This window comes from Crocodylus porosus, unplaced genomic scaffold (assembly GCF_001723895.1).
Source record: "Crocodylus porosus isolate Cpor-Errol unplaced genomic scaffold, CroPor_comp1, whole genome shotgun sequence".
NCBI classification, from domain to species: Eukaryota; Metazoa; Chordata; order Crocodylia; family Crocodylidae; genus Crocodylus; species Crocodylus porosus.
In genome coordinates, this window is record NW_017728910.1 from 21,809,895 (window position 1) to 21,827,484 (window position 17,590).

Consider the following 17,590-nt stretch of genomic DNA (forward strand, 5'->3'; position numbering starts at 1 on the left):
TCCTCCCCAGGTGCAGCACCTTGCACTTGTCAGTGTTGAATCCCATCCTGTTCTCATCTGCCCACCCCTGTAACCTGTCTAGGTCCAATTGCAGCCTATTGCTCCCTTCTAGCGTGCCCACATCCCCCCACCTCTTAGTGTACAAGGAGACCCAGGGTTCATAACGTGTTGTTCAAGCAGAACTCTCCACTAGCTTCAGGTGGGAGTTAGCCTCATTATAACTCATTGTAGTGATCCAGATGCCATAAGTGCTTATTGTAGTGATCCATAAGTGCTTCCCGGATGTATAGGCACTGTCTCGGCCACAAAGGGCTTAAATTCCATGAAGGTCCCTCTGTGTGCTCTGTTTCCCTCTAGTCACCTCATCAACCTGAAAACCTCCTGCTCCCCTCGCCCCCTTTCTCCATTTGGCTTTCCTCTCACTTCATGTGGCAATCCCAGGTGAGCTGTCCTGCAGACATCCCCATTTCCCCCAGCAGCCAGCACAAGCCCTTGGCCCTCCATGGGCAGTGAAGGCTGCTCATGTCCCCCCGTCACCTCCCCACTCCTATCCTGGCTGCTTGGACAGACTCCTGCAAACGTCCTCTTGGGGCATTCTGCCACTTACATATTATCAAGACAAGACTTATAGTAATGAAAACTTTCATTAACTTTGGCCAAACCCAGTGAGGATGGGGGAGCAGGGCAGAAAGAGAGTGTAAGAGCAACAGGGTGTAACCTGCCCTGATAAGTATTACCCTTGTGCCAAAGCTTGGATGGGAAGAACCTGGTAGAGAAAGCTACTCACAGGACAGTGTGAAGCTGAATGAAGGGAAGAGCTTTTTCATCTCACAGCCTACAGTCAGTGACTTATTCTACCCTGCACCCCTTCAGCACTTGTCTCTCTCGTACACTTCTTTATGCCACTTTGATGCTGGAAATGCTACTTGTGCACATTAACCCACTTTTTCACTGGTTCATACTGCCATTTGCATTATTCCTGTATTTAATCCAGGGGCTCCTGTCAGAGCCACAGCTCCTTTCACCATGTCTGAATTGAACATCCTGATATCTCTCCTCAATTTTCCATCTCATTCCAAGGCAGTTTTCTTGATCTCCTACCTTGGTACCAGGACAGTCACCCAGTGGCTCAGAGGCAGCAGGGCCACCTACTGAATCTGCCCCTCAGACTGACTCAGAGCTCAAAGTGCTGACCCAGCCTGTCTCAGCCTTGTTGCGGGTGTAACAGGAATATCACAGCAGTAGCATATATGGGTACAGGCTGGGGGCTAGTGCAGATGGTTCCTGCAATGCTTCTATTTTAGTCTTAAGTAGCAGCACTGAGTGGTGCTCTGGCAGCCTTCCTTTTCAGTAGCTAGAGCATTTAAATAAAATCCTGACGTGACTTGCGCAGCCCTCTGCTGACTTTTTGAGGTTTTTCTGTCAACCAAGGAGTTGCTCACTAGTCACCTATTTACCCACAGGCCAGTTGCAAAATGGAAAAAGCAAGAGGCCAGGGAGATCCTTTCTAGAGCAATATCTTTTTGAAAGGGCACTGAGTTTGGGGCTGACCCAGAGGCAGCCACAAAGTTAAGGGAGAGAGGGTGGAAGGAGCAGACCTACACATCAACCCTGCAGCTTGAGAGAAGGGCAGCCAGAATTGTGCTTGTGGGGAGCATGGTGACAGCTACGGAGCTCCCGCCACAATGCTTCACTGTGAAGGGCATGGGGAGCACGCAGAGCCTTGGCTCCATTGCTCACATGTGGTGGATGACTCTGTGCAATGCGGGGCAGCTCCATACAGTGAGCTCCCTTACATCCCCATCCTGCTCCCTGCAATGGGCCAGAGCCCACGGTTGCAGTCTGGCCCACAGAGAGTTTCCTTAAGTTGGTCAGTCAAGCACAGCTGTCCAGAGGCTGGGCCACTTCCATCCAGGACGTTTGGGTGGGAGAAAATTGAAAGGGGGTTGCAAATCTCCAGGAGCCCAGTGTTTTTAAATAAGGTTTTTCCTCAAAGGTTTTTGTCGACAAGATGTGCATGAAAATCTCTGATTAAACTGTGCCCCTTTCTGCCCTTCCCTGCCCCTCTCCACCACCGGCAGTACTCCATCCTACTTAATGAAGGCTACCTCCCTAAGCAGGGGTGGGGAGCTTGGTTTTCAGATCTGGGCCTTTGATTATGTGGTGCTGGGAAGGAAGTGTGCAATGCAAGGGCAAAGACTTGTTCTACTAAAAATACCATCCCCTGTCTCAGTGATGGAGAACAACACCAGAATCACAGCCCCGGAGGGCCAAGCCCTTGAGCCACAGGACAGGCATGGCAAGGAAGCAGCATCACAGCCTCCCTTGAATTGCTCACTGCTAACTAGCCCTGAACCTGGGTTTGGGAGCACTTTCCTCCTATTGAAAGGGTAATACAAATAATTCACCCTCTATATCCATCCAGTGTTTGGCCTGACAGTGACAACATGGCTGCCAATTAGCACCAGCTGGGCAGGTGGCTCCTCTGATGGGGAGTTGTTATATTCTTGATTTTGTTCTCATCTCCCAACTCCAGCAGCTGGATGGAAGCAACTTTTCTATCGAGTAGCTGTTCTCTGTGCACCAGCCCAAACAGGGAGGTAGCCAGCAAAGCTCAGGGCATCCTTCTCGAGTAGCAGGCAGGACACAGCTTGTTGATCTGTCAGCCAGAGACAGTGAAAAGCACAGTGAGTGACTGGTGCAGATCTGACCCAGCCAGTCCTCTGTCACTCAAAGGAAAGGAGTGCTTTTATTTTATTGGATAATTGCCATTCCTGTAGCCTTTGTCCCCCTAACATCTGAGTACACCAGTTAAGAGGATCAGCTGTGCACAGTCCTCTGCTCTACTGAGGGACAAAGTAACAGCATTTAAAGCCCATGATGCAAATGTGATGCTCTTAGAGGAGTAGGTGTCAGGGAGAGGGAAGATGAGAGACAATTAAGTGCTGCATTAGATGAGCCCAGACCATTTTATGGATAAGAGAGGGTACTTGTGCCAGGAGAAGGAGCAGAGATGCTGCAGAGCCTGGAAGCAAAAAATATTCTCTGTGCCCTTGTCTTGCTGTGGCAGGAGGAATGCTTCCACTTCATCACACAGGGATCTGCAGGGATTCCTGCTACAGATGTGCTCATTTCTGCCAGGGAAAGGAGCCTTCTTCCCCAGCCAGGAAGCATCACATGTACCTTGTACAGGGTAATACATATAGCATACTTTAGGTGCTTACTCCAGTTTTGTGAAAGTAAATCTGGGGTGTAGAAATAAGTAGGAAAACTCATTCTCTTGAGGGGATCATGGAGCCGGTGCATTGTTTTGAATACAAATCAAACAGGAACAACCCTGCACTGAGTAGTACTGGTGTGTAAGAATTGAGAGAGTATGAGGAAGGTGTATAGGATTTTTCTCCCCATGCAAGCAAGAATCCTACTGGCTTACTGCCAGGGCACTATGCCACCAAGGCCATGAGTTAGCCACATAGCACACTGCTTTAATGGAGGGTGCTCAAGTCCTGCAGTTAGGAGTGAAGTACTTATTAGGAGCATTGCAGAAAAGCAGACAGGATGTGTACTCTGCCAGCTTTGCAGCACGTCCAGCCAGTTGGTAGGCAGCCAGTGCTGCTCCTGTTTAAAGGGAAAGGAGTGAGTTCCCCCTAGCTGGAGAATCCTAGTGCCTCTGACAAGATTCATACAACGATGAATGTCCTGGCCATTCTCCCTGACTGTCGTCACTGCACTCCCCAAGATATAAATCGGCCTTTATGTGTATGAGAGAGGGAGATGCAGCTCCGTTGCATCTGGTTCAGGACACAGTGCAGAGCTGCAGGGCAGGCTTGCGGGTGCTGCTGCCTGGCATAGCAAGGTTGCCAGATAGATGTGCCTAGGGAGAGCTGTCTGTTAATGCAGCAGTAACTGGCAGTCTGAACTGATGTAACTTGGGACCATTTGCTGGTGGCATATTTGTATTCATAGTCTAAGCTGGAATTGGTTAATAAACACAGTGGTCAGTAGGCCCATACGAATAGGGAACTATTTGATTTGGATTTGGATTCGGCCGATTCAGAGGACAGCGATTCAATTTGGAGATTTGGATCGCTGTCCCGAATCAATTTGGCTTCAGAAGATTTGGCGCTGATTCGGAGAGATTCGTTGATTTGGCCATAAACTATAATGGGGAATCACTGCAATACCTATAACTTTGTCATTTTTTGTCAGATTTGAATGAAAAGGGCAAGAACAGTAGCCCCTTCTGCGGGCATGAGGTCTGCCAAGTTTCAAGGAGATAGTTTCAGGGGTTTTTGGGAAACTGCACCTCAAGCTTCTGAAAGCAGAAGTCCTGATGTGTGACTTTGTGTGTGTGTTAAGGCACAGCGAGATGAAAACAGCAAGGATACTAGCCTGTAACAGGGGCCTTCCTGGTGCTTAGGCAGAAAAGCTCACAAAAGGGACAGAAAGGCTGCAGACAGAGGCCTATGTGCTGTTTCTATGTCCCTCCCCCAGAGCACTGTGATTGAAAGGGGACTCAGGGAAAGATCACAGTCACTGGCCAGCTACAGATGTCAGTCTTTGCCCCCCTGCTCCCCCTCCCTCTTCTTAGTTTCTGTTTCCCTGCAAGACTGCCTTCCGAATTGCCGAATCTCTGAATCTTTTCTGAATTGATTCGGAGTCTCCAAATCAATATGGAGGGTTTTTTTGCCTCCTGATTCAATTTGGATTTGGTGATTCGGCCTCCAAATTGGGCCGAATTTTCTCTGAATCAAATCGGTGACCAAAGTTTCATACACCCCTAGTAGTCAGCTAATTCTTTTAACACATTATTTGGCTGCTGGGGAACAGAAGCCTTACTCTGCTCGGGTGAAGTAACTTTGCCAGCGGAGGGATGTGGGGTGGGGGTTCCAACACCACTACAAAACGGCTTGGAGTCCAAAGGCAGTTTTGGTAGAGCTTTGAAGTGTGTAGTACAATCTCCTTAGTCCCATGGGGGTCAAACTTTTTGGCAGGCATGCCACAAATTAGTAAGGCCGTGTGAAATTTTGCCAGCCATTTCATTCCAACACTGCTTCGACCAATTTCAAGGTTGAAACAGCAAAATCAGAACAAAACAAAGACAGCTGTAATAGCCTCAAAACAAAACGAGGCTGATTGAAATGTTTCAAAAGTCGAAATGTTTCAACCATAGGCTGGAGATAGGAAGTCAGTCCAGCTGGCCTGACTTCCCATCCCCAGCGCAAGATCCGGCAGGGGGCAGGAGGCAGCCCAGTGGGGCTGCTTCCCGGTGCCCTGCGCTAGATCGCACCGGGAGCGGGAGGCAGCCCCACTGGCTGCTTCCCCGACTCCCTCACTTGATCACATCCGGGGCTGGAGGCAACCCAGCGGGGCTGCTCCCTCAACCCATATGCTTGATCATGCCAGGGATGGGAGGCAACCCAGCAAGGCTGCTTCCCTGAGCCCCTTGCTAGATCGCACCAAGCACAGGAGGCAGCCCAGTGGGACTGCTTCCCCGACCCCCTTGCTTGATCACACCTGGGGCGGGAGGCAACCCAATGGGGCTGCTTCCCCAAACCCCATGCTTGATCACACCTGGGGCAGGATGCAACCCACTGGGACTGCTTCCCCAACCCCAACGCTTGGTCACACCTGGGGTGGGAGGCGACCCAGTGGGGCTGCTTCCCCAACCCCCGCGCTTCATGATGAAGTGCAGGAGTCAGGGAAGCGGCCCCACTGGGTTGCCTCCTACCCCCGGCACAATCAAGCACGGGGGTCGGGAAAGCAGCCCAGCTGGGTGATGTAGCACTGGGGATGGGAAGTCAGCCCAGCTGGTCTGACTTCCTATCCCTGGGAAAACTCGAAACAGTGGCGAAACAGCCTTTCTGTTTTGACGGAACAAAATGGAACAGCTGTTTCAACTTGAAATGAAATTCAAGATGAAACACTGTTCCATCGAACTGTCGAAGCTCATGGTGAAGTGGAATGGTGCCATTTCGCACAGCCCTACAAATTAGTTCTGCACCTTCCCTGTCCCATCTGCTACTCTGCTTTCTGCCCTATCTGATACCGTGATGCTTGTCTCCTCCTCAATCTGTCATGTGCTATATATGGAGACTTCCTGTGCCACAAGTTGACTGTCCTTGGTTTAGTGTACAGCATAGGCAGGAGAGAGGAGGGTTTAAAGAGTAATCTGGGCAAAAAATTGCTTGATGCAATAGCATCTGTGGGGGCTCTGAATTACAATGTAACTAGTCTTAATTAGGTGTTAACAGAAAGACACACTCACAGTGTTCCAGTACAGAAGAGCAGTCAGGCCTATTGTTGTTTAAGCAGTGCCTTCAATATATAAATGAAGAGAGAATCTGGCAAATTGTTTGTGTTTTCCACACTATAAATTGCTGCCCCTGTTCCCTGGAGGCATCTTAATTGGCTTACACAGCACTGTAAATTGATGTCCTCTGACATGCATGTAATTGTGGTGGCATGACTTACTGCCAGGAGAGAGAGATGTCATGTCTGTCTGAAGGAGCAGGAGACTGCAGAAAAGTCACCAGCCAGTATCAGGTGTATGAGAGTTACTAGAGTCCTCCAATTTTTAGGTATTCCATTAATGAACAGAGGGATGTCCAGCTGTCTGACTGCTCCACTATGTACTTTCCCAGAATATACTGACTCTTTCTTCTTTAAACAAATACTGATATTCATTGAATTCACTAGTTCATTGCTGGTTAGTGATATTAGTGATGTCATAGATACTCATTACATCATGCCTAAAGGAGACCTAGGTGCTATAGGTGTATATTAAAGATTGGTACTTGCTCAGAGTGCTGGTAAATTAAGATAGAGTAGGGGTGTAAAACATATGGCCCAGGGGTTAGATCCAGCCTGCACAGCCATTCTGTCTAGAAGTTGTAATGCAGGGCCAAGTGGATGTAGTTCCCTGCAGAATTTGGGGCCACTGGATCCTGATGAATCTGGCCATCAGTGGCAGAGGGTCAAGCAAGGGCTGTGAAGTTGCAGCCCTTGCTTGCCCTTTGGCAGCTGAACCCCCGACCATTGCCCCAGACCGTGCTGCTGCTGCAATGCTGGACCCATGGCCACTGGACCCCCAAATCCTGCTGCCATTAGACCCTTGCCACAGCTGTTGCTGGTTCCACAGAGCCATACTGGAAGGAATACTGCAGTCTGGATCAAGCCTGGAGTCCAGGATGAATGTGATTTCCTTCAGATAGACAAAGTGCAGGAGGGAGAAAGGAGGCTTACACTTCAAAGTTTGCTCCCTCCTACCCATCCAGCCTCAAAAGCAGCATTGGCCTGATTTTCAGATGTGCTCAGCATCCACAAATCCCATTGAAATAAAAGGAGCTGTAGGAGCATAGCACCTTGGAAAGTTTTAGGCCTAGCATATGATAATACCATGTTGCTGGACATGTAGAAAAGGCAAGTGTGATCCATCCAGGTTTTACAGTTTAAAGCAGACACTAAATACAGATGGATGGCAAAGAGGCATCTCTTTATTTATAAAGCACTTTGGGTTGGTTTTCTCTCCACAAGTCTGCAGATACTCCAACAGCATCAAGGCAATAACATTTCCTACTGTTTTAAAAAGGTCATCCATGGAGGCAGAGAGCAAAACTACTGCCATCTATAATCACCTGCACCTGGGAGCAGGTTATTACATGCTATTGATCCCTGGTGTGGTTTATCAGGAATGAAACCAATTGGAGATAAAGGATCTGAGTAGCCTCAGATACTTATATTTGGCCATGTACTCTGCATGTTGTTGGTGACAACAGCTAACACTTTGATCAGATGGCTTGCTATGCCTGTAACTATATATGGAAATGACGTATCCTGCCAGGGCATTGAGGAGGAGGAGGATGTAGTACGTCTCCTGGATGTTCTGCTGTTGGCTCAGAAACTGTTCTTTTGACCACAAGCTTCGCTGATAAGGTGGCAGCAACAGGAACTTCTGCAGAGTTGGACTCTGAAGAGTCATTGAACTGGCTGCTATGGGAATGCCTGAGGTTGTGGTGACTGAAGCCTTGTACAACAGCGGGAAGCAGTCCTACATTATCTTTAGCCAGGACAGGATGGGCAACTTCAGACTGGAAAAGAGAGACATCAGTCAGATATGCATGTTCTGTGACTTGGAGTTTATAAGATACAGGTGCTGGATGTTTTTTACTAAGTACTGTGGTTTCAACTAGGGAACAGGAACTTTGGTGACCTTTAGGGAGATATGGCTACACATTTAAACACACACATTCTAATAGCCAGTAGATTTTTAGTGCCAAAATGCATCTATTGTTGCACCAATGGAAACCCTGAACATGTCCTATGAAGTCAGTGACATTCTCAGACCCAAAAGTGATATTGTTGTTAACACTGCTGCTGTTCCAGAGGTAGTAATGATGGGACTACTGGACTCTGAGCAAGCAATACAGCCAGAACACTGTCTAATCTTGCTCTGACCACACCTAAGTCAAAACACCAGCAGGCCTGAACCTTGGTATAGTCAAGCATTCCTGCTATGACTGTCACAAGTGGATATGCCTCAGTGGTAGTGGTGATGGGAATTTAAAAACACATGGTTGATATGGATCAGTCCCTGAGTCTGATTTCATCTAGAGGTTACTAGCAACAAGGTCCCCACTGACCTCATCTCCTGAGATTGATGTTCACTTTTGGATCTATCTCCTGGCCCTTTTTGCTTACTTCTAGCGAGTCCTCAACCCTATTGAACACAATTGGACACAGTCTGACTAGTGTTTGGACCTGATTAATTCAGAGAGTGTGGTGGATACCCAACAGAATGCATTCAGGCAAAGAACCTGAACCATAGTTTGCACCATCAGCCATAACCATGTCCAACTCTGGTTGAGGAGACCAAGAAGCAGCAATGTCCAACTGTTGGGTGTAAACATGGCATGATTTCTGGAAAAAAAACAGCTTAACACAGACAAGATCAACCTTTATCAGGTTCTATGGATTGAATTTAACCTCTTGAGTTGCATCAAGTAGCTAGTGCAATCTGGGAAAGAGGTAAGTTCAGAGCAGGTACTCCAAACAGTTCTTAATAATGCAAGAAATTCCAAGCCACAATAAGAAAGTAATAGCAACAAAGCAAATATTTAGAGCACTCATACCTGAGGAGCGTAGACTTCACACTCCACATGGATCTCTTCTTTGGGAACATGCATGACTGATCCAACACAGAAGCCAAATTGCTGTCAAAATTAGAGGGAAGTTAAAGAAACCACAAATAGAAAGAGGAGGATTGTTGCAATGCAATGGCTATGTGACTGTGCAGTCCAAAAGATACCAACTTTTCCAAATGCCATACATGTTTTATTTAAACTGCAAAATTCTTGTTTTTGAGGCCAGCTCCCATTAAAATCAGCTGTGTTTAAATGCCTATTTAGGTATGTGTGTCTGTGTATGAGTGTAGAGGGAGGGCAGAGAGGTGAAAGGCTAACACATACAGCAAAACTACATGGGATACTTACCTTATACATACATTCAGTTTCTCCTGGGAGAGTCACTGGAGTCTTTTATTCTCCCAGAGTAAAAATGCTACTCCAGGAGAAAAATTACCTGGGGACAACCAGGGTTAAATAATTCCCAGGAGAGTTTCTCCTGGGTGAGCGAGTGTCTGTACATGCTATGGATCATCTCTCAGAAGCGAACATAGTCCTCTGGCATTCTTCCCTTCCCCCCTTAGGATGACAATATGTCATGTGCTGGACTCTGCTGCTCTAGTAAGGAGCAGAACAGGTCCCTTTTTCAATCCCTATACTGTGCTGCAGAGAAACAGACTGACCATGGGCAGTCTGGGCCAGCCAATAAGAGCTGCCCTATCCACTGCTGCTATCTGTCACCAGGAGAATATGGGAGCCTGCAGAGCATCCTTAAATGTGTGTGCAGGCCCTCCTGCCCCCCAGCTTCACAGTATCAGTACTGCAAGCTCTTTACTCTTTAGGGCCTTAGCATTTGAATGTCTATACATGTGGCTCTGGGTAAATTTCCCAGGTTATTTGAATGTGTATATGCAGCCTGAGTATCTTTAGATTCAAGAGATGAAGAGCTAAGCTGAACCTAGGGATCTTGGGAATTCAATTAGCAACACAAAGTGTAGTAACAACACCTACACTTTTAAGTATTTCAGGATAGGCACTGACTTGCTATGGCATCCAGCACAGTGAGGCTGAAGTTTCCAAGACCTACTGCAATACAAATCAGAGCTAACAACCTATGCCCTTGTTTAGAGAGATGTTCTGTATAGCCAATTCCCTGGGCCTCACTTTTTAAGAGGGTTCATCGAAATATATAACCGCTGTATGATAGAAGGGGAAAAGAAGTAATGGAGACTTAGAAATTGTATCACTGAGAGGAAACAACCCTTGCACCCTGTCTCCATAATGGTCCAGTGTAATGTGGTTCATCTCTATACCTGAAGTGGATTGGTCAGAAAGATAGTTTCAGCATACTTACAGCTTGATCCCCGGACAGCGCCTGACAGGCCTTCACATTTTCACTGGCATCTTTGCTTGAGCAGTTAGTGGCAGAAATTGCAAACTCGGCAATGATGGTATTAGGGGCCTTTGGATAAAAAACATGAATATTGTTTAATCCTCTTTCCAGCCCAACACTACAGAACTGCTGAGACAAGGTAAAAGGCTAAATTCTCTAAGAAGCCTGTGGGAGTTTCAGCTCTGCAAAACCACTGGCGTCTGAGGAAAGTCACAGGGCTAAGATGCCACAGATCCCTTTGCAAAATCTAAACCACTGAACGTTGCCCAGTTACTACCAAAGGAAAATTCCATTTTAAACTACAGCAGTGATCATAATTCCACCAACTACAGTCTAAGCCACATAGAACAGACTCTTCTGGCAATCAAAAAATTGTAGGACACAATGAGTGGGTGATTAATCCTCCTAGCTTCTTTTAATTTCTGTAAATGCCATGTTATTAGCAGTCCCAAAACAGATTGTGTCCTGCGAATTTCAAAGCTGCTACCAGAGGCAAAGCACTCTAAGCCAGGGGTTGGCAACCTCAAGCCTTCGAGCTGGACCTGGCCCACAAAGAGTTTGGATCCAGCCCATGATGGTCTGATCTGACCCATGGTAGGGGGTGGGGTGGGGGATTGGAGATATGCAGTGGCGTGTGCACCAGTCCTGGGTGCCAGCTTGAAGGGGCTGTATTCTGTGTTCCCAAGCCACCTGCCCCAGGCCTCCCTGCTCCACAGCCTCCTTGCTCTCTTGCCCTGTATTGCTTTCCCTCATTGCCCAATCCACGCTCTCTACTGTCATTGGCCATGGTTTTTGGCAGCAGTTGGTAAGTGGAGGCTGCATTAGGGAGGCAAATACATAGCCCAGAATAGGGATGGCTGGGGCAGCAGCAGGGGATTGGCAGCCCACTGTGGCAGCCAGGTCAGAAGTGGGGGTCTGCCATTAATAAAAGTTTACTGACTTTTGCTCCAAGCAAACATGCAAAGCAATACTGGGGGGAAGCAGGCTTTCTCCATGTGATTTAGCAGGCACACTTAACAGTGCTTTAAGCAGTGCCTTCAATATTGGAATCAGTACAGTCTGACAAAGGGCTACAATCCCTTGCATGGTTTAAATGAGATGCATGCCTTCCCTATGCACTTCTGCAATGGCTTTTACTATACCTGCATCTGAGCTCGTGCAATCTCAATGAGCATAAAGTAGGCATCATTTGTGCTGTGATACTGGTCAAGGAGGAGTTCAACTGTCTTCACCACCTGAGTATCGTTTAATGGAATCAGTAATGGACAATCGGGGCAGATTTTAATGATGTCTTCAGCTGAGTCTAGAGAAGAGACAGGGCAGATGGTATTTTCATCAGATTACAGGTTATTCCTGAAAGCATTATAAATCTGTTCAAGGGCACGGGCTGCTATTTTACATGCCCAATTCCAAATTGTCGCATAATTTGTGTTGCTGTGCAGTGCAAAAAAATTGCTGCATTTCACTTCTCAGATGGCAGCATAGGGAAAGGGGTACATTTGACTTTTCCCCGCTAATTCCTGGAATCTTTGTTTGCACAAAAGTGCTATGGGCTTCAGTAGCTCAATTGTTAAGGTTCTTGCTAATCAGCAAACTCTGCGACATCAGTGAGAGTTTGTCTTAAGAAAAACAGATATGGACTTCAGCATGCAGCCTCTTCTTGTGAAAGCATCTGAGAGAAGTTAAAGGAGCTCCCAAAGTACTAGAATTGTTTGTCTGCATGTGGGTGTGTGACTCCTTCCTTTATCCAGCTTGTGAAATCTACCTAGTAGGAGGAACAAATAGATGGGAAGAAAAGTACTAATGTCTGCCCATAATTATACCCACCTAAATTTATTGACTCACTGAGGTCAGTAAACTTAGGCACATGTAATTATGGACAGGTCTAAGTGAGGGCAGAAATTGGCCATGATTCCTATACTTATGTATCATATAGTTTTTGTTAGTCTATAGGGTGCAACTCCACTCTGCCTTCTTCCTGACTTCAGACAAACACAGCTAACTACCTCTCCCTTCTCATGGTTTCCTAAGATAGAGCTACTGAGCTGGTGGGTTGTGACATAGTGACGATGGGGGTTACCTCTTGGGTTGTGCGCCACTGGCTGAGAAAGAAGTACAACTGCTCGGTAAGCCAAGCAGTGGGGGAAAGAAGCAATTTGTTTTCAATCTGCACTTTCCTGCTGCTTCTTCAGGAAGGCTAGGCTTCTGTCATTCCTGCTTCCCCATGGTTGCCCTAAATTCACACCCTACCCCAGAGGAAGGCCTTTACCTGGAGATGAGTGACATCTTGCACCTGTTACAGAGAGCTTTCCATCCTCCTTGAGCAATTTAACATCACAGTCTGCTTCAATAGCCTAGAGGTACAAAAGCAAAGGTTTACATCATCTTGTTGGAAGGAGTTTCTTGAAAAGAAACCAGTATTAGAAGAGGACAGCTCTTTCTGACTTCAGAAGAACAGGGCTCAGCTGTGTCCTTGCAGCAAGTCCAGTCTGGCTTACTGAAGAGCCAGACAAACCTTTCTCAATATAAAGTCTTGCTTACACAGCAGCCATGGTGGGTCCTGGCACTGAGGGGCTCCTGCATGTCCTGTTATGCCACCCCACACCTTTGGGCATGCTCCAATCCCAGAAGTTCACCAGTGAAGTTGACCCAGGGTCATCCCAGGCATGAAGGAATAGCTTCACTGGAGTACTTCAGGTTTAGACCATGTCAGGGACATGGGTGGGCAAGCCTCTCACAGAGACAACCTGCTGCTACTGTTGTGTGGACAAGCCCTAAGAGGCAGACCTGGGCTGCAAAGCTGTGATTCCAGCCTGGATCTCAAAGGAGTCAGGAGTTCAAGGATGTCCAGGTGAAGGACTTTAGTTGAAGCCCATCTCTGATAAAGCAAATAATTTCAGTACACCTATTTGTAATCAAGGGCTTCAGTAGAATCACCTTCAGCAGTCCCATGAAGCCAGTCTTGGTCAATGGGAGGAAGCTTGGCTTCATGGTATATGAGATCCAAGAGGAGAGGAGATACTGACAGTCAAAGTTATGGTCACTGGACAAGGGGAACAGGTAGAGAGAGCCCTGACCTGGAACACTGGACCAGAGCCCTGGTGAACACGGGTTATAAACAGACATCACTAAATGAAGCAGATCAGCTGTGCTGGGCTGGATTTGGGATTTGTCCTGGTACAGCTGATCTGGTTCACTGAGTGAGAAGGACATTGCCTGTTGTCTCGTGGGGTGCAGCCCCTGCCACTTTTGGGAATGGCAGGGGCTTGATTCTGTGGCACAACACCTGGAGGACATTTCTGCAAATGGGAGAACCCTGGGGGGATCCCTGGGTGCAACTTTTCAAGTGGGGAACTCCAGGATCTCCCTGCTCGCAGGGGCATGTCCAAACTTGGAATCCCTTGGTACACCTCTGCAAGCAGGGAAACCTGGGGTGTCCCGCTTGCAGAGATGTGCCTAAGGATTTTGATTTGGGGAGTTCCTGTGCAAACAGGGAAACCCAGGCAGGCACTTCCTGGGCTTCAAGGGCCTGATTCAGCATGCCCAGGAAATTCCCAGCAGGAACACCAGCCTGAGGCAGCTGGACAGCATGAGCAGCCCAGAGCTGCCCATATTTATCCACCATAAAACAGATATCTGCTGCAAAATACACGAATTAATATTACCGTTTGTTGTGGCCACACATTTAGGCATTTGCAGCATGACAAAGGGCATGGGCATCTGTTTGCTTTTACTTTGTGCTACCATAAAAATGTTCATGGTGGCATAAAGGTGATGTCTCTTTACAGCGATAGGGAGAGTGAATCCCAGGTCAGATCCAGCTGTGACCAGTTTGGCCCAGTCTCTGGAAACCCTTGATTGAAAACTGAAAATCTTGTTCTGTTTTCTGTTCAGACACCCCCCACGCCCCCTCCGGTTTTGGTTGAGAAGGATTTTCAAGTCTTGGTTTAATATGTATAAAATGTGCAGATGGCCACTTCAATTCTAATTAAGCCTTTTATTGAGGACATTAGGCTCAGTTCTGCTTTCAGTAGCCAGCCAGTGCTGTAGCCCCACTACTGAAAGTCCCAAATCCAACTCAGGGAAGCCAAGTTTTGCACTGATGGAACTTCTCCTCACACTCCTGAACTCCTGGCTTGCCCTTCAGTCCTTTTGTGGACCTTGGGCGTTATTTCTCTCAGTCTCCTGCTCTGTGAAAAGCAGCTAATATACCTCCCTTTCACAGAGAGGTCAAACTCAACATTTGCTGAGTCCATCCACCTCCTTGGATGAAAGCCATGAGAGGAAGGCAAAGATGTAAATTATTATTATCTATGCAAATAAGAAGAGCTGAGTATCAGCTTTGAGCTTTATGAGGCTGGTCTCAAAGGAGGCTTTTGCCCTAGAAAAGGAGAAAACTGGTGGGCCGAAGTAGCAGGCGAAAACTACTCTCTGCCCACTATCAACACACATCATGAACTGCATAATCGTATGTAGCTACAAAACTAGTAATGATTTCAGGTACTCACATGATTAATCAGTTCCCGTACAGTACAGTTTTCAAGAGGCAGAGGGTTCAAAACGTGGCACTTGGTTTCCAGTAAGTCAAGCTCGAGTATCACTACCTCACTAGCAGGCCGCTGGAAGGGAAAGACAAGGATTTTGCTAATGAATTCCCCAAACATCATCAGCTTTCCTCTGCAGGATGAGATTCTGGTTGGCTTTGCTCTGGGAGAAAAGCAGTCAGGAGCTAGTTCTTATGATTACTCTATACCTGGGCTGTCCAACTTCTAGGTGGCCAGGGGCTGAATGCCACTTGGGCCCTTTGCTGCACCATGCCCTGTGCCCCTCTGCCTGGCCACTGTACACCCCCTCCACTGCACTTCATGCCCACAGGGTATCAGGGTCTACCCCAACTCCCCCAGCATTGCTGGACGGCACTGCTGTGCTCCCTGGGGCGGGGGCAAACAGCAAAAACCAGAGGAAGGATGGAGACTCCAACTGGTGCTACAGCTGGAGCAACAGGAGAAGCAATGGCGAGGTAGGAGCCCAGGGGCTGCAACTTAACCTGTACAGAGCCACATGAAGTTCATTAGCTGCCAGTTGGACAACCTCGGTCTATAAGAACAAAAGTTCACATCATTAGTTGATGTAAAATGACTCCGTTCCAGAATCGTGAGTGAAATGACACTGATTTTGGCACCTAAGAACTGGTTTGGAGTGCCTGCTCTTAATTCAGGGCTCTAAAGAGAAAGACTAGAACCCAAAGCCAGTGTCCCTGAGTTTGTGCTGCCCAGTAATACTTTAAGACAGGCATGTAGCTTGGCAGATGGAAAACTACAGAGAGTAATTCCATGGCTTGATATGAGGGTACTAGACAAAATGCCTTCCGATACAAGGCTGCTGCTCTGGGCAAAGGGAAAACCCCAGATTCCTTGCTGCTCTGAATTGGCCTTATCCCACTGACCTCAGTGAAACTTTACTGAACTGCACCAGGTGAGCATCAGGTCCGCTACTCTTGCAGGGCCCTTTCTGATTAGACCTTTCAGCTAGAACAGGGGTCGGTAACCTGTGGGCCACAGAGCTGTTGAATCCAGCCTGTGGGACTAAGGCTTCAGTGGCATTCAGTGTTGGGGCATTGCCTGCACTGTGCCATACTGCTCTGACTGGGCAGCTGGGTGGCCAGGAGGCTGGGCAGTGGGGAGCTTTCCCATTCTGCACCACAGCCAAGTAGTGGGGAGAAGCAGCAGCAGTGGTAACAGCTGGGTCCCTGCAGTGGCCTTATCCTCTCCTCTCCAGCCTTGGCTGCTCTGCAGTAATTGCCCCTGTGCTGGGTCTGCCCCAACAAGAGCAAAACAAGATCACTTCACTGTGGATCCCATTCTAATCTCATTAAAATCTGTTTGAATCTGCCAGAAGTGTCAGTGGCTTCAGTTGGATTATGGTTAATTTATTCTAGTGGCTTTCCTCCCTTCCTTTCTCAGTTATATATGGCCATATGTTGCATTTATGCCCACTTTGAGGCCTTTCTAGTCTGTAGCGTGGTGTAAAAGGGTCCTGGTGTACAGGTGGATGTACAGAACAACTGCTAATTCTTAGTTAAACTAACTGCTCAATGAAATACTGGGCCAACATCAGAGGCAGGTGTAACACCATTAATATCATGGAGCTCTGCAAGGAATAAATTTAGGCAAAATTTTGCAAGGTTTATCCTCGCAATTTGAGTACCCATATTAACTTCTAGGCATATAAATGAGCTTCTTGTGTCAATGCTAATCTGCCCCAATAAAGAGGTCATTGGGCCCATCACAACTGTCATACTAATCCTACTTAAAATCTCTCTTTTTTTGAAGAGACACATTCCATCCTCAAGACTTTGGGCCAAACTTTCAGCTCATGTAAATCCATGTAACACTGATGTAGTCAATGGGGACATGCTAATCTACACCACCTGGCCTTACATTTAGTTTGGTCCTACATCTGGCCCTACATCAGTCATTTCTGAGCATTTTCTGTTTTAGCACACCTTCTGAAGCAGCCTTACTTTTCTGTTGTATTGTGTCACTTACCCTGGGCAAGACACGCAGTTCCTCGATTCTGTTTAAAGCATACTTGTATCCATGTTTATGGTGGGTGTTGATGTAGTCCATAGCTACTTCAGCTGCTTCCTCACCTTCTGAGCTATCACAGTCCCTCAGACCTAAGGGAGGTGATGGCCCAATTGGTTTAGGCCCATGTGCGTTAGCTTGGTAGACTGCAATCTGAACAAGCAATATTAAAGCTACTAATGCCTTCATGGCTGTTAGAAGAAAGCTGATCTTTTTCAGTACGCTTAGTCTAGGAAGAACGTTCTAATGGTTAGCTGAAAGTAACTAGCTGGGTCTCATTTATATAATAGGCTGCAACAAAAATTTGCGTAAGGGAAGACTACTATCTGTCCCAGTTCCAAGAAGGTATTGCAAACAATGAAAGAGAAAAGTAAATGTTAGGACATCAAACTGCCTGATTAATATTAGCCAAAGTAAATTTTATCCAGTAGGACATTGCAAAGTCTGCTAAAAAGAAGATGGCCTCAGCAAAAAAATATAAGATAGTT

The 17,590-nt window shown here is 47.2% G+C and overlaps 1 protein-coding gene across 1 annotated transcript; it reads right to left on the minus strand.

Annotated features, from left to right (window-relative positions):
- Positions 1-7,474: 7,474 nt before the first annotated feature.
- Positions 7,475-17,366, minus strand: AHSG (alpha 2-HS glycoprotein). The gene is made up of 7 exons (XM_019532798.1): positions 17,064-17,366; positions 15,024-15,134; positions 12,785-12,869; positions 11,658-11,818; positions 10,477-10,584; positions 9,132-9,212; positions 7,475-8,090 (listed from the first exon to the last, which is right to left on the minus strand). Exons 1-7 carry the CDS (start codon positions 17,289-17,291, stop codon positions 7,815-7,817), a joined length of 1,050 nt encoding a protein of 349 aa, XP_019388343.1. The 5' UTR covers positions 17,292-17,366; the 3' UTR covers positions 7,475-7,814.
- Positions 17,367-17,590: the final 224 nt, after the last annotated feature.